A 23,666-nucleotide genomic window follows, 5' to 3' on the forward strand; every position below is an offset into this window, starting at 1 on the left:
TTTCCCTGGTAATTATTCGAAGTTGTGGTAGATGTTGAGGTATTTGAATGTCATTCATTTCTCAATTGGCAAGTGGTGCCTGCAGTCTTCTGAAACCTGACAGAATTGGTGGTTAACACTAGTTTAAATTTGAATGACTATTATTTTAAGTGATTTTAAATGAAGGCTAGAAGTTGAATAGAGGATAAACAAAGCTCTTACAAATATAATTTGGTAATAATATGTAGAGATTAGATTATAATATCAGTGTTATTGGGGATGATTTCCAAATTGATTACTTAATTAGATTATTGATATCAGTATTTCTCATAAGTGATTGTTTGGTTACTGTGACTATAGTGTTGATCAGAAGTTTAGCTTCTGTATCTCTGTCAAACATTAATACTCTGTAAAAGGTAACTGGAAAATTTAAATAATTAATTAAAAGAAAAAAGCAAAATAACAGATGCAGTAATTTGATTTTTCTTCATTAGATACCTGGGACTGTATTGCTACCTGTTTCTTCATAGACACAGCTCACAATGTAATTGATTATATTGACACAATATGGAAAATACTCAAGCCAGGTGGAATTTGGATAAATCTAGGTAAGTTTTTTAGTATTTACTAAAATTTTATATATTAATCTGAGTACTTACAGCTGTATTACATTTAACTTCACAATCTCAAATGTTCATGTCCATCAGAATTATGTTGTAAATGTTTTAAAACCGCTACAGTTTCCTTTAGACTGCATCCTGGTGGTGATCCCTCCAAAGGCAGTGGAAGCTTAAAAGTTGTATATTCATACTTAGGTCAGTCTCACAGTCATTGTAATTTCAGTGTATACTAATTGTTGATCTGATGGTAGGTAATCATTCCCTCATTATCTCCATCCCACATGCTGAGACAGTGGTCCGTTCTGTTAGGAAGAGAGTGTTCTGTTTTTCTTTCTATAATGAAGCATAGGGGAGAGATTTTACCTCTCCCATGGAATCTTCCTCCCTAGTACATGCATATACTGGGAAGAGTGTAGGTGTGATAACTTCTGTGATTACCTTGAGTTAAAGAATAGAAACATAATTTTTTTTTAATGCAAAAATATTTTTTTACTGCATTCTACTTACTACTTGATGCTAGAAATTAAATGATGAGTATAACATGGTCCCTACAGTCCAGAATCTAAAGGAAATTGCTGCTTTTCTCCTTTTTAAAATAAAGGGGGTATAATGATAATATCCAGGTAGATATACATGTGTTCTTTAATGAGATATATAATCTGTGTTCAGAAAGACATCCAGACTAGAACATAAAGGTTTTCAAGATAAGGATTATTATACTACATAAAAGGACATAACGTACATGGTTTTGAGACCTTGGCCTTCCAGATGGGTCTAGTTTTGTGACTCATTTCTGTTACCTACTCTCTTTTTAATGATTTTAATTTACTAGAAATTTTGCCATTTGGGACTAAGCCCTGGAGGTCGTAATAAGTCTTTTGCAAACTTCTCTTAAGAATTCCTTAGGACCAGATGAAAGCAGCTGTACGGTGCAATCATAATAAAATAAATATCCCAAACCTTAAGTCTTCTTTAAAAGTAGTTACCTTGGGAAATTTTTCCCAAAGAAAAATGAAAAGATATTACCTACTGGGTATTTGCTTACTGTGGGTTAGGTACTGTGTTGGTCCCTTATGGAGTCTCAAAGCAGCCCTGTATTGAAATGGCACTGTTATAGTTGAAGAAACTGAGTCTTGGTTTAAATAACTAGCAGAACAGTCCTGTAGCTTACATGTGGCAAAGACAGGCTCGAAGCCCAGAGCCAATTTCTTGATTACCCTGGGTTAATTTGTAAGTTAGCATTAAGATGACCCTGTGTTTACATAATTAAATTTTTTGACCCCCATTACTGAGTTATGATAAGGTTTTATGTATTTCCGGAGCATGCGACTTTCATAGAAACAGCTTTTTTGTTTTAACATTTGTTTTATTGGTTTATGAATATTTTACTAAGTTATATGATACAATAATTGTAACTACCTGAAGCACATACAGTTGGCTCCTGATAAATATACTGTTTGATAAGAGTAGATGTACTATAGTGTGACTTACGATCTGTCATGGGCATCAGAAGTAATGGAGCACGTTGGTTAACAGGAAGTCAGTTAGGAGAGCTAATTCCACTATGGAGTTTCAAAACAATTTTGAAAATTGTAATAATGGAGAAACACAGTCCTTAAAAATAGTTATTTGGAAGGTTAATAATTTATAAAGTATTAACTTATACATCTTTTGCATGTATAAGTTAAAGAATGTAAAAAGTCTCAGAATCAGTTTTCTTTTAAATGTTCTGGGCATCTAATCTGTGTTTTTCATTTTTTATGCTATGTACTCAATTTTTGACTCCATATTCCTCCTACCTAATCTCATGGCTTTTCCTGCTCTTTCGATTCCCAATCTGTATCTCTGGTCCAAACATCTCTCTTGTGCTCCAAGCCAGTATGTCCAACTTGGATGTACCACAGATACTTCAAAATCTTTGTCTCAAGATCAGCCTGGGCAACATGCCCCAAGACCCCATCTCAAAAAAAAAAAAAACAAAACAAAACAGAAAACGATTCCATGCCTCCCAATATCTTTTCTATTCTTCATCTACTCAGATTCCCCAAACAAAAATACTGGGAGCCTTTTGTTACCCCTTTTATTAGGTCACTCAGGCTACCATAACAATTCCACAGATTGGGTGGCTTAAATAACAAGTTTATTTTCCCACAGTTCTGATGACTGGAATTCCAAGTGCTCACCAGGTTGGTGTCTAGTGAGGGCTCTTCCTTTGATTTGCAGGGGTTACCCTCTTGCTGTGTATTCACCTAGCCTTTCTTTGGTTGTGCATAGAGGGAGAAGGAGTGAATGAGTGCATGAGTGAGCTCTTTGGTGTCTCTTATAAGGACACTAATCCTATTGAATGAGGACCCCACCCTTACAACCTCATTTACCTTAATTACTTCCTTAGAAGTCCTACCTTCAAATACAGCCACACTAGGGATTAGGGCTTCAACATATGAATTTGGAGGCAGGGGGACACAAAACAGTCAATAGGACCCCTCTTTTTCCTCACTGTTTGTCTCTAGTCAGTCTAAAAGTTGTATCTCCTAAAGCTACTTAATCGCTCTTGAATATCCTTCTATTCCAGGGTTTCTTGATTGTGATATTGACATTTGGGCTGGCTCATTCTTCAGTGGGAGTGATGAGGGAAGTGGGGGTCTGGCTTGTATATTGTAGGATGGTTAACAGCCTTCCTGGCCTCTAAGACCCCAGTAGTACCTCCCAGTTTTGACAACCAAAATGTCTTTAGATATTGAAAAATGTTGCCCTCTGGGGCTGGAGGGTGTTGGCAAAGGCATCCCCAGTTGAGAACCATTGCTCTAATTTCTTGGTTTCTTGCCTGGATTAGCATTAGGATTACTGTAGTCGTTTCCTTAAGGATGCCCCTGCCTTCAAGTTGTCTTCAGCCTTTGTCATTTCTCCACATAATCACCAGTTACCTTCCTAACATGCAAATCTGTTCCTGTAAGACTCCTTGCATGAAACTCTAGCTTTCTGGAAAACCTAAACTCTTCAGGATTATGTACAATGCCCTTATGATATTTATTTTGTCTCGTGTCTCAGCTTCTTCTTTTTTGTTTTTTATCACCCCTTCTCTGACCTTAAGTGCCAGTCCTTTGATTTAACCCTTTCTTTCTCTTCTGTTTTCCCTTGGCTAGTCCCTGTGTGTTCTTAAACACTTAGCTCAGGTGATCCTTTTGGGTTGGGTTAAGTATTCTGTATTTCTTATGTTCTAAGAGACTCTGCTGTAGCATATATTTCAGTTTGGTGTTAGCACTCATATGCTTTTGTTTTCACTGCTAGTCTCTAAGCTCCATAAGGGCAAAGATCTAATGCTTCCTAGTCACCTGGTACAAAGCCTGGCAAACAGTGGATATTAATGACTGTTACATGTATGTGTGAATGTATTGTTTCAAAATTTGAAAAAGGGAACATACTCAGATGTCCCGAAGACATGATGAAGTGCCATCTATATTGGTAAATTCATAACATTCTTATGGTTTTGGCTTTAATTGTATAGACCTGGAGGCTTAAGTTACTCTGTAAACTGAGAGATCAACCTCTTGGGGATGGTTTTACCCTAACCATGCTTATGTAGATTAGAACGTCAGTATATTCATATATAATGGGAAATGTAATGGCCAGCCATTCTGGAACAAATGACATTAGAGGTAAAATTATATATGAAAATGTTGCCCAAATTGCATGAAATCAGATTGGGGGGGATCATTAATTTACAAAATGCTTTAATTAAGGAGGATGTGATGGACTCTTTAACACTATCCAGTTTAAGGAAAGCTAGTAAGCCTTCGAAGGAGACTGTTACGCGTATGTCCTTTGGGTAAGGCTATGATTTAGGCAAAGAACAGAAGAATGCCTGTGAATTCCCTTTTTCAGTTTTTCATCCTGACCAGCACTCCTTAAACACATTTATTTATAATTTCTTCTAAAAAGAGAGTGTGTGTGTATGTATGCATTGATAAATTTGGGAGTCAGGTAGTGGAGGGCAGGCATTTAGCTACATCTGGAAGAATTTAATAAAATGAATCTGACTATATCTGAAGAATTAAAATGTAACTACATCTGGTAAAAGTACCAAAGGATATCTTCGTAAAGTGTATTGAAAGACAGGTCTTATCAGATTTTAGAGCATTATGAAGCTACAGAATTTTTTTTTTTTTTTGAAACGGAATCTCACTCTGTCGCCCAGGCTGGAGTGCAGTGGTACCATCTCAGCTCACTGCAACCTCTGTCTCCTGAATTCAAGCGATTCTCATGCCTCAGCCTCTCAAGTAGCTAGGGTTACAGGTGTGCGCCACTACACCTGGCTATTTTTTGTATTCTAAGTGGAGATGGGGTTTCACCACATTGGCCAGGCTGGTCTTGAACTCCCGACCTCAGGTGATCCACCCGCCTCAGCCTCCCAAAGTGCTGGGATTACAAGCGTGAGCCACTGTGCCCGGCCTAGAATTTTTTACAACATGAGATTCCCTTTAAAAGGTAGATGACTTAACACATACAGCCTTTCCTCATTATAGGAGTAGTAAAATTATAAAAATGTATAAAACACATGGACAAAGAATGGCAGGCATGTTATTGGGGGACAAAACAATGTACCAATTTTTAGAAGTTGGGGTAGATAGGTAAGTTTTGCGAAGAAAAACATGTGAGAGCCACCTTACCTGAATAACTCTGGAAAATGAGGTGCTGTATGGAAAAACCTAAGTTGAAAATCTGTATATAGAGAACAGTTGACTCCTCTATAATCAAGATGCCTACCTTATATGCCCATTTCCACTCCATGCTCAGGTGGGAGACCAGAAGTTTAATTCCCTAGAAAAAGTAAATAGGAAAGGAGCAAGATTTAGGAGAGCATGTCCTCGTGTAGAATGGAGGCAAAATGTAGGGCAGAAAAGAAGGGGATTAATGGAAAACTTTGGAAAATGCTCAAGCAGTGACCATCAGTCCAAGCTATCTCCAACCCCTACCCTGCTTATAAAACTTACCGAGGTTTGGCCGGGAGTGGTGGCTCACACCTGTAATCCCAGCACTTTGGGAGGCTGAGGCAGGCGGATCACGAGGTCAAGAGATTGAGACCATCCTGGCCAACACGGTGAAACCCAGTCTCTACTAAAAATACAAAAATTAGCTGGGTGTGGTGGTGCATACCTGTAGTCCCAGCTACTTGGGAGGCTGAGGCAGGAGAATTGCTTGAACTCAGGAGGTGGAGGTTGCAGTGAGCTGAGATTGGGCCACTGCACTCCAGACTGGCGACAGAGTGAAACTCCATCTGAAAAAAAAAAAAAAAAAAACTTAGGTTTAAATTCCAGATGTTTTGCACAGATGCAAGTCATGTTTCTTGGAGTGGACGTGTCAATATTGCTATATGAGCTTATTTTAAAATTAATAGTTGTTTCTTGTATCTTTTTCTGTCTCTTAAAATCTTTATGCCTAACTTTTTAGATTTTTCAGACTTTTTGTGGCAATCTTTATGTTTTAGGTGTGTCTCTTACAAACAGCATACAGTACATTTTTATTATCCAGTCAAACAATCTTTATCTCTTAACCAGAACTTTTAGAGCCTTACAGGTTTGTAAATGGTTTAAATCCACTTGTCACAGATTTGGCAAGTGGTTTGGCCACCTTTAAGCTAGTTCTTGTTCTTTCATAAACCCTGTCACTGTTTTGTACCTCTTTTGTGAAACAACCAGATATTCCAGGCCCATCTTGTACTTTCTCTGACCAGCCATTGTTTCTAAGGATTCCTGGTTCCTTTTAATGGGGAATGGTTTGTAGAAGTGGAAAATCTAATTTCTGCCACTGGAGTGGTATTGTATCTAGGCCTTTTTGGCAAACAGCGTAGGAAATATATGGATATGTCTGTCTGTAAAAATCATATGTATATATGTGTTTGTAAAAATCATCAAAGGAGGGCCTTAAGAAAAACTAAACACACACACACATACATACATACACACAGACAGACAAAATCGTAAGTTCATACTGATAACCTTAGTTCCAATTCAACACTCAGTATAAAATACTAAGGTGGCAGGTAGCTTTCAACACTTAGAATATATCACACCCAGTCACCTCTAGCTTCTATCTTTGCTGTTGAGAATTCAGCTTTTTAAAATGTTGCTCCCCTGAAGGTATTCTGTTTTTTTAAGATTTTTTACTTTGTAGTTTTTAGCAGGTATAATATTACATCTAGGTGTGGAGTTTTCTTTTTAATACTGTGCACAGTTTATTAGGCTTCTTCAGTCTGTGAATTGACCTTATCAGTTGTGAAAAATTCTCAGCTTTGCGGGGGGAGTCCCCTCTTACCAATCGTACATTTAGCCTTAAAATATGTAACAATAGCCATTATTTCTTCACATACTGCCTCATTCTTTTTCTCTGTTTCTTCTGGAAATGTAATCAAATATATTTTAGAACTTCTCATGGTAGCGTTCCTGTATCTTAACCACTTCTCTTGCTATCTTTCTCACCATGCTGCACTCTGGATAGTTTCTTCTGACCAATAGTCTTTTATTTGAAAATACTGAGCATATTATTTCTGATAATTCTAACATCTCAAGTCTTTGCGGGTAATTTTCTGCTTTCTCTTGCTTTTCTTGGTTCTTGTTCATGATTCCTTGTTTCTCTGTGCTGTTGACTTTGAGTGGTTTATTGGGGATTGTTCTTGAGAAATCACACTTTGGATTTCTTAAGGCCTGGGTTGAAGTGTTTTTCCCCAAAGGAATTTGCATTTGCTTCTACCAGGAGATGAGAGCATTGTCAGACCAGAACTGTTTTAAACTAAATTAGAACTTGAGGTTTATTGGACCACCCATGTTATATTAAATTAGGCTATAAATCTACCCTAGGATTAAACCATGATGTACAACCACCTTGTCCCTTTAGTAAGCACTAGATCAACTTTCATGCAGTCTCATGGGGTTAAAGGATAGAAGTAAGTTTATTATTTCTTACTCTCACTTTAAAGATAGACCAATAGAAAAAAAAAAAAAAAGGAAAAAAATCAAATGAGGGCACAAGAATTAATAGGGGGAAAAAGATAAAGAGAGCCCCTACTGTTCCTGTCATAATGTCAAGTGATCTTTCAGACTCTCTACCTGGAGCAGGCCCAGGACTTTGTCTTATGTCCCCTTGGTCCAAAGAGTTTATCAAATTGCAGATCAGTTTCTTCTTGGTAGTGAAATATTCTCAGGGTAAAAATGGCATCTAGGTGTACCTCTAGGTTCCTGGTAATTTCTTACTAACTTCCCAACCTAACTTAAGTTTTTAAAATAAGTTTAATGCACCAACTTTCATTGTTTGCAATAGGAATGTCGGTCTGAATAACCTAACCTACCTGCCTTTACAGGAAGCAAAAGTTCTTTATATATTTTCATTTCTTTAACAGTTGTGTTAATTTGTTTCCACACTGCTATAAAGATACTACCTGAGACTGGGTAATTTACAAATAAAAGAGATTTAATTGACTCACAAGTCCATATTGCTGGGGAGGTCTCAGGAAACTTACAATCATGGCAGAAGGGGAAGCAGGCACCTTCTTCACAAGGTGGCAGGGGAAAGAGGGTATGGGAGGAACTGCCACTTTTAAAGCATCAGATCTTGTGAGAACTCAGTATCATGAGAACAGCTTGGGGGGAACTGCCCCCATGATCCAGTCCCCTCCCACCAAGTCCCTCCTTCCACGTGGGATTACAATTGGAGATGAGATTTGGGTGGAGGCACAAAGCCAAACCATATCAACAGTAAACTATATTTTTAGATTAAAAAAATTCTTTAGAGGGGGAAAACAGAGAAAACTACCCAGCAATGAAATAGGCGTACAACATAAATATGGAAGTTATTAAAAAAAGAAAACAAACAAACTGGATGACATAGCTCATGCCTGTAATCCTGACAGCTCCTGAGGTCAAGCCAGGCAGACCGATTGAGGCCAGGATTTCTAGACCAGGCTGGGCAACACAGCAAGACCCCTCATCTCTAAAAAAATGTTTAAAACTTAGCCAGGTGTAGTGGCATGTGCCTGTAGTCCCAGCTACTTGGGAGCTGAGGTGGGAGGATCACTGGAGCCCAGAAATTCAAGGCTGTAGTGAACTATGCTTATGCCATTGCACTTCAACCTGGGTGACACAGCAAGACTTCAACACTCAGTAAAAAAAAAAAAGAATAAATGTAAACAGCCTATATACAGAAAAAAAATGTTCATTCTCACTGTTAGTCAAATAAATCAATATAAATGTGCTACCATTTTTCACCTATCATATTCACTAAGTTTTAAAATTTGCTTACTTAAAGCTTAGGTAAGTACAGTGAGATGGGATATGCTCTTGTTCTGCTACTGGGGATGTAAAATGGTATGACTTTCTTCTGGAAAAACAGTAACATCTTATAAAATAATGTATGGGAAAACCTTAAATATTCGTACATTTAGTCAGGGGTTGGCAAACTATAGCCCATAGACCAAATGTGGCCTGCAGCCTATTTTTGTATGACCCTACCACTACAAGTATCTTTTACATTCTTAAAGGGTAATGGGGAAGAACACAAATAAGAATATATGCTAGACACTGTAAGTGGGACACAAAGCCTCCATTATTTGCCATCTGTCCTGTTACATAATTGTTATCTTTTGAAAGTAGCACTAACATATACATTATATTCATGGTCATTTTTTCTAGTCAGTTATGTAGGATAGAGAAAGGAGAGAGAAAGAAAAACTTTTTTACCCTAACTGTGATCCACAGAATCGTAAGCCTCTTGGTAGCAGAAACTTTGTCTTGTTATTAAATACTTTTATCTTCCATGATTAGCACATTGTATGAGGAGTAGGAATAGAGAGCTGGTTGCAGGATTTTTAATTAACCCAATGAAAAGTAAAGAGAAGATTGTCTAGATTAGCCTGAGGTATATATAACTGTGTGTTATGGTTCCTGGATGAGGCTGATATATTGGGCAAAATGATAGATTGAAAGATTTGAAAATCATGCTTTTAAATCGTATGTTCGTTTCTTGAATGTATGGAATGGAATGAGCAAATAGTAAAGGGAGGATGTCATAGAAATAGTATAATACCTGTCATTTACTTACTGCCTTGTTTATGACAGGTGTAATACATATTATCTCACCTTAAAGTCATATTACAGGGCACACACGGTGGCTCACGCCTGTAATTGCAACACTTTGGGAGGCCAAGGCTGGTGGATCACTTGAAGTCAGGAGTTCAAGCAGCCCGGCCAACATGGTGAAACCCTGTCTTTACTAAAAATATAAAAATCAGCCTGGCGTGAAGACAGGTCCCTGTAATTCCAGCTATTCAGGAGGCGGAGGCAGGAAAATCGCTTGAACCTGGGAGGTGGAGGTTGCAGTAAGCCCAGATCGTGCCACTGTACCCCACCCAGCCTGGGCAACAGAGTGAGATTCTATCTAAAGATAAATAAATAAATAAAATAAAAATAAAAAGTATATTATAGATGAAGCAGAGTTAGTGAATTGCCCACAGGCACACAATTACTAGATGTTAGAGGTGTGATATGAACAGTGCACTTTAAAAAAAAAAGCCAGCTCTAGTGTTACTTCCTTCTTTGAGCAAACCTTCTCTATAACTTCTGTCCACCTTTTACTACCTGGGTTAACTTGAGGCTCCTTCTTTGTTTTCATATGATACACAGTTGGTAACTGCAGTTTGGCATTTACTTATGGAATTATAATTGCAGAATACATTTGGAATTTGAGGACTTAGCATTATCTGATTCATCTACTCCTTCAGTAACTTGAAAGTTAAAGGTGAAGGCCTGTGGTGTGAATCACAGTGCAAGGCAGGTAGACCAGAGGGACTCACTCCTCATGAGTGTAGGCCCATCTCTTGATGGTGTCAGATACTAGGCCAAATTTTCAAATGCCCAGACTTTTTATGTTTGTCTTATCCAGTACCTAACTTATTCAACTTGAAATTCAGTGTAACACAGCTATGAGTGTGTGTTTATATTCAAGTAATTCACAGTATCTTTAAACCATAGGTCCTCTGCTGTACCACTTTGAAAATCTGGCAAATGAACTTTCCATAGAATTGAGCTATGAGGATATAAAAAACGTTGTTCTGCAGTATGGATTCAAGGTAGAGGTAAGAATGGAATAAAATATTGCCAAAGTTTAACTCCCAAAGCACCTTGACAGAAGTGTTGATATCATGGCTGTTAGTGACTATTTGAATTCTGTTTTCTTATCTATAAAGGGAAGATAATACAGGTTGCATACCCCTTACTCAAAATGCTTGGGACCAGAAATGTGTTGGATTTTGGATTTTTTTCCAATTTTGCAATATATGCATATACATAATGACATATCTTGGGAGGGGACTGAAGTCTAAATATGAAATTCATTTATGTTTTATATATGCCTTATAAGCATAGCCCAAAGGTAATTTTATACAATATTTTAAAATTTTGACCACCTGCACATGAAGTCAGATGTGGAATTTGTCACTTGTGGCATTATGTAGGTGCTCAGAACATTTTGGGTTTTGGAGCGTTTCAGATTTTCAGATTAAGGATGCTTGACCTGTGTTACTTAGCTTCCAGAATTATAAGGATTTGGGATAACGTGTACATAAAGGGAAAACTATAATTTCTGGTGAAATAGCCTTTCAGTAAATGGTAGCTGATCATTATAATACTGTTCTTACAGACTCTCACTTATAGATAGAAAGTAGAGTAGGCTCTGGGGAAAACAAAAAGGGGTGGGAGGGCAAGTATAAGAGGGATATTCACAATATATCCTTGTCCTTGTGTACTGCTTCATCTTTAATTATGTGCATTACTATAAAGTTTTGTGATATTTTGGCTATTGTGTTTCAGTTCATTTATTTAGAAGCCTTCCATTTTAGAAACAATACATTTGTTTTTAAGAATGATGAGAAGCAATATATTATAGTAGTTCAAAGTTCAAGACTGCCTGAGTTTGAATCTCAGTTCCGTCACTTATTAGTGTGACTGTTCTTTGTAAAGTGAGACTACTAATATTAATAGTACCTCTCTTATGGGGGTAGTTGTATGTAATAAATGAATATGCTTAAAATAGTGCCTGCCACTGATACGTATGTGCTCAGAATTTGTTAGTGGTGTGGTCATCATGACTGTCATAGTCAGTATTATGATTATTGTTTGCATTGCAGGTGGAAAAAGAATCTGTATTGTCAACATATACTGTGAATGATCTCTCTATGATGAAATACTACTATGAATGTGTCTTGTTTGTGGTCCGTAAGCCACAATAATGGTCTCAAGTGATAACACCTGGAAAAAAGTTTAGTAAGAACAAATGCTGAAATAAACGACTCAAAATCAACTATCAGTGATGACAGGACACAACCTCAAATCAGTGGTGCCTTCTTATTCCTAACAAAATTTAGAAATAGTGTCTATTTTCTTAATATGTCTATTGCTTTTTCAGAAATATACTATGCCATGCAGATTTGTACTACACAAGTAAAAATGGAGGAAATGTCTTGAAGTATACTTTTTCCTTGAAGCCCAGATTGTGTTTCAGTAGGAAAAAAACCTAATCTCCAGTGTCTTCATGATGCTGTCCATTGCAAGTCTGCCGTATTAATGACTAATAGTATTGAAATCCATAATAATCTTCCTTTTTTTGTTGTTTTGTATGCATTGCACATGTAACTTTTAGAAGAGTCTAAGGATCCTCAGTCATATTCAACATCTGGAGTTGGGACTTTGTTCACTTTCAATCTAAGAAAACTATGCGTAAAATGTGTCTTTTTTTTTTTTTCTTCAGAGACAAGATCCTGCTCTGTCTCCCAGGCTGGAGTGCAGTGGCACGATCATAGCTCACTGTAACCTCAAACTCCTGGACTCAAGCGATCTTCCTGCCTTAGCCTCCCGAGTAGCTAGGACTATAGGCATGTACCACCGCGCCTGGCCTGTGTCTATTCTTCTATCATTCAGATTAATTTTAATTTTGTATTTTCTAGCTCAGATGAACTTAAAGAAGCATCAAACATTTCTTTTTTATGAAATGTTAAATTTAATAGCATCACAGGCCGGTAAAATATATTCAAGTAACTGAGAAATTATCAAAGTCTTTTGGCCACAATAAACTGAACACTTTATGAAAGCATACTCATCATGGATCTCAACATTCAAAGTGAGAAATAAAAAGCCTTTATTAAAAGTAGTGCTAGGAAACAGAGAAAATAAGAATAAAATTTACCCATTTGAAATATATGATTTTCAGACTCTAAATGAATACAGAGTTTGACAGTGTGATGTTTACAATAATGTCTTTTCTTTAGATTATCTGGATTATGAAAGCAAGCACTTTTTTCATTAAAACAATTATATACTAGGAAAAACTGTCATAATAGTATTAATGTGGGGAATTTTGATTATGAAATTCAGGGATAAATTACTGCCCATGGTCTGTGTCTTCAATATTGTAAGCAGCAGCCATCATGTAATTTCAGATTAATGCCAATTTTGTTCCCTGATAGATGGAGCTTAAACAATATATGCTGCTTTAAATTTCTACCTCTAGCAGATCTTTATTGGAGGGAGTTTTCCTTTGTATTTTTTAATGTATGTTATTCTGTTTCCAGTAGCTTGGAAAGTAGAGATGACTAATGTTTTAGCCTTTTCTTGGAGAAAAGGAAGAACTCTTCTTGAATATTTTCACAGATGATTGTGATTGCTTTAAATGACCTCTGTGGCAATTTAAATTAGATGGATTTAATCTCAGTAATGTGCTGGTCGCATAAAAGTCATGTTTTAATAGGAAAACTTACTTGTAAATGTTTAGACCTTTGTTGTCACTTAGGCTAGGGAGTCACTACCCTATTTGGCATCTTACTAGTTGGGGGGACCTTTTCCGTGTACAGTGATGGGACTTTTGTGACCTTTACTCTCACTATGCAATAGAGGGTTTCATGTAGTTGATTTAACATGTCAAAATTGGGAAAACTGTTACTTTTTTTTTTTAAAGATATCTCTTTTTTGTGTCCCTCAGTACTCAGCAGATGTTCATTTGGTGGATATTCTTATTACTTACATGAATGTTTGAATTTAGTGGCAAGGAAGAAAAAAACTCAAACTATTGTTTTTAAAGAAGAAAACTTGCGAAGTACATAAGTATTTTTTAAAAATCAATTGAACAGAAAGGAATGCATGCTGTTTTTGAATGACTTAGACATGCTTTTTATTCACTGACTAGTATTCACTTTTTTACAACTTGTATCAAAACAAATGATCTTTGTTTTTGTCCCAGGCAAAAACAGGTTGACACTGGTAGGTTGGCTTTATTAATTTTTTTCCTATTAGGTTTTCTTTAATAATGTTACATTTCTAAATTATAGCATATGTTTTAGTTAATTCTGAAATCAGTTACTTCATTTGTTAATTTATCCCTTGTATCATGAATATTGTTTTTTAAATGTTCTATACAAATTTGCATCACTTTTTTTCTTACAGCTTTTGCAGTTAATATATTCTAAACTTGAAAATGTGGTATCAATCAGTAATAGAAGTATCACTGGAGGATTTATTTAACTTTGTATTTCTTAATTTTAGTCCTAGCTACTAAAGTATGTAAGCCTTAAAGTTTAAAATGTTTTTCTTAAATTAGCTGTATACACATACATTTTCATTTACTTTGTGAAATGCGAGGAGATAGTCCATTGTGCTTGTGTTTTTTCCTTTAATTTCCATATTCTGAAGCAGTGCAGATATAGGGTATGCTAATCAAGTGAGCAAGGTGGAATATGTACAATATAAGGAGAAGCTGTATAAATCACAGTATAAAATTATGAAGTTTGGTAACTGTAAAATGTACTGTATTTATATGTAACTCTCATTCTAAAAGTTGCCACAAAAGCTGAATTGGAAGCTTCATGTCTGCATGAAATTTCCTATATTTTTAATGTGTATGATGAAATTAATTTTTCTTGAATATTAAAGTCTGCCAATTGCTACGAAACGATAGTTGCTTGGTTGTTTTTATCTAAGTTAGTGTAACCATAGATGTGGGGATTTTAATGAGTTGAGCATATATACTTTTGAACTCTTGGATTAGCCTGTTTTTATATGCTTCTAGAAAGTCAGTCATATGAATACTTGGTCTTATAATATACCAGGCCTTATACTAATTATTTTCACTTTGTTTCATTCAGGTTCACCGTAGTAAAGTTAGAATCCACTGAGGAAAAGGAATAATCTTGATTTTCAGTTTTGTTAAATAATAGAAAAAGAATTCTATAAAAGGAACTGGTAGAAGACAGTTACAGGACCAGTCATTAGTGGGATGAGCACTTAGATCTTCTGGGTTCATTTTCCTGAATGATTGTGATCTCAGGCAAGCCACTCTTGGCTTGTTTCCTCATCTGTAAGAAAGGATTGATACCATCTATTTCAGATAGTTTATTAGGTCATATGAGCTTTTATATATATTTTTGTGTGTATGAAAGCACATGATAGACATTTACCATAAATGTAATTTCAGTCTGTGTTGACTGCTATCTAGTGATGGAAAAAATGAGGATTGTTAACAGGACATTAGTTTTAATTATCTTATGGTGACCCTTTGAAAAAAGTTTCCGTGGAATCCTGGGGAAAACAGTAAAAAATGGTAGGTACAGATACAGATTCCAAAAGTTTGTTGGGAATTATAATGAAATATATAGTAGGTAATGGGAGAGGGTATAATTAAAATTTAATGGCCTGTTACTCCCACTTTTATTAACCTGCTAGCACATCCCTCTTATATATGTTTGATTCTTTCTCTTTGATACCTATTTAGATGTGGGATCTTTCAGTCAGTGTATATGTGCATTTTCAGTTAAAAGTTGCCTTTCAGAAGGGACTGCACCAATTTACATACCAGGAACAGTGTTTAAAAGTAACTTACATCCATTCCCTGGCCAGTACTGGGTATTGCTGAGCTTTTCATTTTTGTCAGTACAGACATACCTCATTTTATTCTACTTTGCTTTATTGCATCTTGCAGATACTTTTTTTTTTTTTTTTTTTTTTTTTTAACAAATTGAAAGTTGGTGGCAACCCTGCATCAAACAAGTCTATATTGGTGTCATTTTCCAACAGCATGTGTTCACGTCATGTCTCTGTGTCAGCATTTTTTAGCAATCAAGTATTTTAAAATTAAGTATGTACACTGTTCTTTTAGACAAAATGCTATTGCACATTTAATATGCTACAGTATAGTGTAAACATACTTTTATATGCACTGGGAAACCCCAAAATTTGTGTGACTGTCTTTATCATGATGGTCTGGAACTGAGTCTGTAGTATCTCCAAGGTATGTCTGTATAAGAAGTGTTATCTAATTTGAATATTCATTTACTTAATTGTTGGGAAAGTTAAGCAATTTTTCTGAGTTTGATGGCCAAAGAAAAGTGTTTTTAATCTGCCAGTCTATATGATTTAATGTGGCAGACCTGACAGGTCATTGGCAACAGCTCCAAACCTAATTAAAACATAGTGAGGTTCATCAGGGAGAGTACTGGCCAGAGCCATGAGGACTGTCTTGAGTTCTAGTAATTGAGAGGAGCAGCCACATCTGCTTTTGGTTTTACATAGCTGGCACTGAAGCTGAACAGCAGGAGCAGCTCATTGGACTCCATTATGTTTCACTGTAGCCAAACAATTCATGAAGTAGGCCCAGAAATTTAGGGGAAACTAAGTCAAGGGCCCCACTGAACCAATGGGATTGCTTTGTGCAGTGGAGTTGGCCGTACAGTTTACCTCCAAAAGGATCGCTGCCGTTTTTTCATGTAGGAACAAAAAGCTGCTACGGTCAGGCCAGCTATGCTATTTCTCTTTGACTAGTGAGGCTTGTTAGCTTCTTTTCACCTTGTTAGTCATTAAGTCCAAGGTGACTCACCACGAAATGGGGATGTCAAGCCAAAGAGTCACAAGAGCTATGTTAAATCACATTAAGTTTCAACAAAAGCTTAGCAGGTTAATAGCTGCCTTCTATTGTTAACATATAAAGATGTACGTGGTGGCTGGGTCAGGCAGCTGTTGCGATTGTTGGTATTGAGCTGTTGCCTCTCTGAGTACTCAGGCAGCCATTAAGTCTTTGAAACTTCTCCTGGAGGCCTATATTACTTATACTGGACCATCCGGGGAGGGGGGTCAGTCTGTGTCGTATTTCTTGAGAGTGAGATGGAATAAGATATAGACCAAGAAGTGCAGGCATAAAATCCATGAATTCTATTATACATATATTGAATCTGTCCAAAGAGCCCTGGTGACATTATTTTTGAGGGGTCCAGCTCCTTGTCAAAAACTTGGGGGCTGGGATAGGACAGAAGGGAGTTGGCGCTTTCTCTAGTTTAACCTCTTGCTATTTCAGTAAGTGATTAAAGCTTTGACTGTTCAAACTGCCAGCTCAACTCTCCCTGGCCCCTAACAATTTCAGGTTTCCTTCCCCACTCCAAGCCTTGTCCAAACCCTATCAGTTGAATTAAGGTGACTTTTTTCCTGTAGGAACACAGACCAAGAAGTTTAACATGCATCAGGTGCCACAGCACAGATGCCGAAAGATCAGGTTATCCCCCAGCTGGGAGTTCCAGGTGGCAGAGGAAGCTAGTCTACAATGACAGAAGGAGCAGTGGTGGTGGGGAATAGAGTTCATCTGCTCATAATTGTTATATCCACGCAATTGTCATTAGTATACCTGAGTGTTTACGCTTACAAAAAAATAGTATTGTCTATTTCATTGTGTGAAGTGGCCTACAAAGTGTTCTCTTGTGTTTTTATGTTTCCCAGTGGTGGTGGGGAAGAAATTTGATTGTCAGCGTTTTTTTCCATTGACCACTGTCTCCAGGTTCAGTGCCTGAGCACTGCTGCTACTTCTTCCCCCATCTATCTCCAGCATCCAATGAGTGTCCAGCTTCTAAGACCCCTTACTTCGGTGCTGATCATAATCTCAAAATACATAATCCTGAATGTCAAAATCCTGAAATAACAAAATCTTTACGGTCTAAAGTCCCTAACATCTAAAATTTCAATAGATTAAAATCTTTGAAATTCTGTGAGACAAATTCTGGGGAAGGGATTAATGTGTTTTCAGTTGTATGCAGTGTACTTGCATCATGACAGGCAGAACTATTACCTTGTTACTGTCTTTACTAGGAAATTACGGTTTAAGGAGATTCATATGGGTGCCACGTTGACAAGAAGTGGACTTGGGGACATAATTTTAGGTGGCAACTTGTCTGGATTAAGGAATACTAGAAACCTAGTAAGACATTATTTTCAGTGTATCTGTGAGAGTCTTTCTAGGGGAGACGTGTATGTGAGTCTCAGTGGACTAAGTGGGAAAGATCTGTCCTCATGTTGGCAGGGGCCATCCACTCAGCCAGGGGCCTATAGAGAACCGAGAAGGCAAATTAGTCCCTCTCAGAGCTGGGACAAATTTTCTGCTGCTGCCTCGGACATCAGAAATTTGGCACCACAAAGTACATTATCACAGCATTAACTGTGTGTAAGCATTGTGCATGTATGTAAAAATGTAGAAACTTCCTCAATAAAGGAAGCGGTGTACTCTTTGTTTGTCTGCATTTGTCAAAGATAAAATTTCTGAGAATCTTGGCTCTTTGGGCTACTGTGTATGTGGTGGTGACCCATTGAAGGGTTTTTTTGGTGTGTGTGTGTGTGTGTTTGTTTTGTTTTGTTTTTAAGACAGAGTCTTGCTCTGTCGCTCAGGCTGGAGTGCAGTGGCACCATCTCGGCTCACTGCAACTTCTGCCTCCTGGGTTCAAGCGATTCTCCTGCCTCAGCCTCTCAAGTAGCTGGGACTACAGGCACCCACCACCACACCTGTCTAATTTTGTATTTTTGTAGAGACAGGGTTTCACCATGTTGGCCAGGCTGGTCTTGAACTCCTGACCTCAGGTGATCCACCCATGTTGGCCTCCCAAAGTGCTGGTATTGCAGACCTGAGCCACCATGCCCAGCCAAGTTTTGTTTTTTGTTTTTTTGTTGTTTTCTTTTGAGATGGAGTCTTGCTCTGTTGCGCCAGCTGGAGTGCGGTTTTCGTGATCTCAGCTCACTGTAATCTCCACCTACTGGATTCAAGCAATTCTCCTGCCTCAGCCTCCTGAGTAGCTGGGATCATAGGTGCCTACCATCATGCCCAGCTATTTTTTGTATTTTTGGTAGAGACGGGGTTTCACCATGTTGGTCAGGCTGGTCTCAAACTCCTGACCTGAAATGATCTGCCCGCCTCGGCCTCCCAAAGTGCTGGGATTACAGGGTGAGCCACTGTGCCCGGCGCCCCATTGAAGTTTTTGATTGATCTCGTCAGAAGACTTATGTTGTCTATCACAGTATTTCAGATGACTGCAGTTATAAAGCTGGGTGTATGCTTTTATATATTTAGCTTTTTCACCCATTTCTTTGTGAATACAGTTCATCTGCTCATAATTGTTATATCCACGCAGTTGTCATTAGTATGCCTGAGTGTTTATGCTTGCAAAAAATGTTATTGCCTATTTCATTGTGTGAAGTGGCCTACACAGTGATCTCTTGTGTTATGTTTCTCAAATAAATCCCATTTTAAAAATGTTTTTGAGATAATTTTTAAGATTTTTTTCCCTACGTTATATTTTCGAGATTTTGAAATTTTGGGATTGCAATTTTCTGGATTTTTAGACTTCAGGGATTTTGATCTTTCAGTATTTCAATATTTGAAATTATGGCATTCAGAATTGTTTTTCAGGATTATGGTCCCAACTTCTTTTCTGTCCATGCTCACGCCACTGTGTTCTGCCCTGCAGTCTTCCAGCTTTGACCGCCCCAGCACCCAGAGCCCTGTCCTCATTATAAGCCAGGTTGGACTGTTGACAGGAACCAGGTGTTTGGCTTTATACTATTAGGCAAGGCATTTCCTTCACTCACTTTTAAGTGGCCACCCATGCTCAATTCAAACAAATTAACTTCTGTCTTCAGGTCACTCAAAGCTCTATATTAAATAGCAAATCCTTCATTCCTGACAACATTAATTTATCTTTGAGGACTCTCCACCTCAGCAGTCACAGCCATACCGCCTTTTAGCTGGTACCATGGGACTTGCTGCTCTGTCGTCATAACATTTCTTCTTTCTGCCTCGAAGAGAGTGAGCAACAATGAAGTTATTATTTGGGTAACTTATTTCAGTCCTGCTTCTAGCAGCTCAACATATAAACAGGAAGAAGTAGGGTCTCCTGCCAACTGGGCAGTAGTATTCATTACTGGATCTTGGGAGTCTTATTTTCTTGAACTGGCCTGCAGATCCTTGTCCTTCCTAATCCAGAAATCCATGTCTGTCAGCATCCTTTCTTTCTCAACAAAATTGCTAAGTCTGCTATTTGAGTTCACCCTATTTACAATCTAATGTGTTAGTCTGTTACAGTTTCCTAGATGCTGGTAAAGACATGAAAAATTACACAAATAATACAGAGAGTTCTGTTCTCATCCAGCTTCCCCCAAAGATAGCATTTTAAGTAACCATATTATTAAAACCTTGAAGTTGACATTGGTACAATACTATTACTAAACTGCTGATAGACCTTGTTTGGAGTTTACCAGTACTTGCATGCACTGTTTTTTTTTCCCTTATTTTTTCACTTTTAACCTACCTTAATATTTAAAATGGGTTTCTCATTAATAGCACATACCTTGGTCTTGCTTTTTAAATTTTAATTAATGCATAGTATTTGTACATATTTATATAGGGCACATGTGATATTGTTACATGCATAGAATGTGATGATCAATTTAGGGCATTTGGGTATCCATCACCTTGAATATTCCTATATATTAGGAACATTCCAAGTCCTCTCTTCTAGTTATTTTGAAATATATAATACATTGTTGTTAACTATTAACTATAGTCACCCAACTTTGTATCAAACATTAGAACTTTATCTAACTGTATGTTTGTACCCATTAACCAATCTCTCTTCATAGCCACTCCCACCCATATGCCCTTCCCATCCTCTGATAGCTATCATTCTACTCACTACCTCCATGAGGTCAACTTTCTTAGCTCCCACATATGAGTGAGAACATGCAGTATTTGTCTCTCTCTGCCTGGCTTATTTAATGTCCTCCAGATCCATCCATGTTGCCGTAAATGACATGATTTCATTCTTTTTTATGACTGAATAGTATTCCATTGTGTACGTAGACCACATTTCCTTTGTCTGTTCATCTGTTGATGGTCACTTAGATTGATTCCTTATCTTTGCTGTCAGTAGAGCTGTCAGAAACATGGGAGTGCATGTATCCTTCTGGTATACTGATTTCCTTTGGATAAATGCCCAGTAGAAGAATTGCTAGGTGGTATGGTAGTTCTATTTTTAGTTTTTTTCTCTATTGTTTTCCATAGTGGCTGAACTAATTTACCTTTTCACCAACAGTTTGAGTTCCCTTTTCTGTACATCCTCACCAGCATCTGTAATTTTTTGCTTTTTAACAATACTTATGCTAATGTAAAGTGAGACTGCATTATGATTTATTATTATTATTGCATCAGTCAACCTTTAATGTTCAAAAAAGGCATGGATGCAGAGCATAGGAGATGTGGCAGGGTCTCAGGCCTTGGTCCAGAAATGAGGGAGAGATGAACACAAACCAGACACTTTCAACTGGCCACACAGTCTGGGAGGGCAGGGAGAAACACAGATTTGGACAGTCATAAAAAAAAAAAAAAACCCTAAAATCAAGCACTCCATTTTGTGCCCATTGAAGAGTTTGATATAGGAAACTCAGTCACCACCCTGGAGACTGGAGGGGAGATCCCCCCTCCCCTGCCAACATCAAAAAGCAAGCTTGGCACACACAGGGCTTAGGGAGGGGCATTCTGCCTCCCCACCAGCCCCAAGAAGGGACTTGAAAATAAAAGAATAAGCTGGATCCCCTACCCCTACACTGTCAACCCTACACATGAGTTTTGAAGGCCAGCCAACTAACGACAGGGGCTGCTCTAAGAGAACACCAGAGGAATGAGAAAATGGAGGGCTAAGCAGGGAGCAGACAGGAGAAAAATGTAATGGAAAAAAAAAAAAAAAATTCAAGCTAATCCTACCCCCAACATCCTCCTATCATGATCTCAGGCAGGAAGAACAAAAGAAGGTAATCCAGAAAGACACAGCCCTTACTTAGAATTTCTGACAGACAGCAAGACAAGTCTGCTCCCCACTCCCACACACCACACACAGACACATTTCAGGGCGCCCTAAAGAACGCATCCCCACCCCACCCTCTGCCCCAAGCCATAGAATCACAGTTCAGTGGAATATTCTCCTGGTGTTAGATCAATCCCTCCACCTTCCTTCCTATCCTTTCCTATCCCAGCACAGTCCCCCTGCAGCCTCCTGGCCCTCCCAGCATCCACCTGGGCCAGGAAGAGGCAGCTGCACAGTTTTAGTTCCACCTCCAGAGACCTATTTCTTTTCCTCAGCCCTCCTAGTCTTTTGGCCTCGTAGTCTGTTGAGAGCTTTTTCTTTTGTATAGGGAAAAAAAGAGAAAAGGGAGAGGTGGGAGAGATTTTCCTAGTGCAATACAACCAAAAAATATTTTTAAAGTCTTGAAAAACAAACACAAAGCAGCCTTCTTCCCCAGGCAACTGAACAGAAAGGTTTGGTTGTCTTGACTGCCACATACACATGAAAACGAATATACAGTCCATGCAGTAGCACAGCCATTGGAGAAGACATCCTGATGTCCTCCTGTTTTGCCACAGTGCAAAACAGCCCTAGCAACGCCCCCTGCTTGCCATCGCTGCCACCGCCGCTGACATCTTCACTGTGGCCACCTAGCCTGACTTGAAGAGGAGGATTGCAACTTGACTCAAGTAAAAATAGATGAGGTGCTTTGTCTTGTGTGTGACGTAGCTGCCAAATTTCGGCCCACGATACAGTGCCAGGTAGGGCTATATTTCTTGTCAAATTCCTTCTTGATATAGGCAGCAGTGTCCTTTTCTATGTTGTACTTCTCCATGGCCTGCGTGGCGCAGTCAATGGCATCCTGCTGCATATCCTCAGACGTGTCTGCGGTCTTGATCACTGCCTTCCAGTCAGACATCCTGACACTTCACCGAGGCGAGTCCGCACGGGCCCATGGGGAGCAGCGATGGCCTAAGGCAGAGCGCAGGCAGCGGCGGTGACTCCTGGGCTCCTCCTGCAGCCACTGCCACTAAGGTCTCCCGCTCCCGCAGCCCCGGTCCAGTCGCTCCCCGCCACCGTCCGCCCTTGGAGTTGCCCGCGCGGCCTGCCAGCCTGCCCGGTCCACGCTGGCGCCGCACAGCTCCGCTCTGCTCTGCTGCTCTCTTTTTATTTTGTTTTTAGATGGAGTCTGGCTCTGTCACACAGGCCGGAGTGCAGTGGCGCGATCTCAGCTCACTGCAACTTCCGCCTCCCGGGTTCAAGCGATTCTCCTGCCTCAGCCTCCCAAGGAACTGGGACTACAGGTGCACGCCACCACGCCTTATATATATCATATATATTATATACTATATATCATATAGCATATATTTATATATAATATATAATAATGCTATATGATATATAGTATATAATCTGTATTACATATAATCTAGATTATATATATTTATTATATATTATAATTATATATAGTAATTATATATAATCATATATATAATTATATATATAATCATATATAATTATAATAGTTATATATAGATTATATTATATATTTTATAATTCTAACTATATATGATATAGATTATAATATGGCTTACATATAACTATATTATATATTTCTATATAATACAGATTATATTATATAGCTTATATAAATATATTACATATTATATAAAATGTATAGTTTTTATATATATGTATATTTTTTTTGAGACAAGACTCTCACTCTGTCACCCAGGCTGGAGTGCAGTGGTGCAACCTCAGCCCACTGCAGCCTCTGCCTCCTGGGTTCAAGCGATTCTCCTGCCTGCCTCAGCCTACTAAGTAGCTGGGATTACAGGCACCGCGCCACCACGCCCAGCTAATTATTTGTGTATTTTTAGTAGAGACGG

At 38.2% G+C, this 23,666-nt stretch overlaps 1 protein-coding gene and 1 pseudogene across 4 annotated transcripts in view; one reads left to right on the plus strand and one right to left on the minus strand.

Moving 5' to 3' along the window:
* CARNMT1 (carnosine N-methyltransferase 1) overlaps positions 1-14,585 on the plus strand; it is a 45,723-nt gene extending 31,138 nt beyond the window's left edge. For all 4 annotated transcript variants that reach the window (XM_007969523.3, XM_037998497.2, XM_037998495.2 and 1 more), the window contains exons 6-8: positions 474-587; positions 10,619-10,722; positions 11,773-14,585. In XM_007969523.3, the coding sequence (XP_007967714.2) occupies positions 474-587; positions 10,619-10,722; positions 11,773-11,874 (320 nt within the window). In that variant the 3' untranslated portion in view covers positions 11,875-14,585. The remainder of the gene's footprint in view (positions 1-473; positions 588-10,618; positions 10,723-11,772) is intronic.
* An 891-nt stretch (positions 14,586-15,476) lies between these two features.
* Positions 15,477-23,082, minus strand: LOC140712918 (dynein light chain 2, cytoplasmic pseudogene; annotated as a pseudogene).
* Between the last annotated feature and the right edge of the window lie 584 nt (positions 23,083-23,666).

The sequence above is a fragment of the Chlorocebus sabaeus genome, chromosome 12, assembly GCF_047675955.1.
Source record: "Chlorocebus sabaeus isolate Y175 chromosome 12, mChlSab1.0.hap1, whole genome shotgun sequence".
Taxonomy (NCBI): domain Eukaryota; kingdom Metazoa; phylum Chordata; class Mammalia; order Primates; family Cercopithecidae; genus Chlorocebus; species Chlorocebus sabaeus.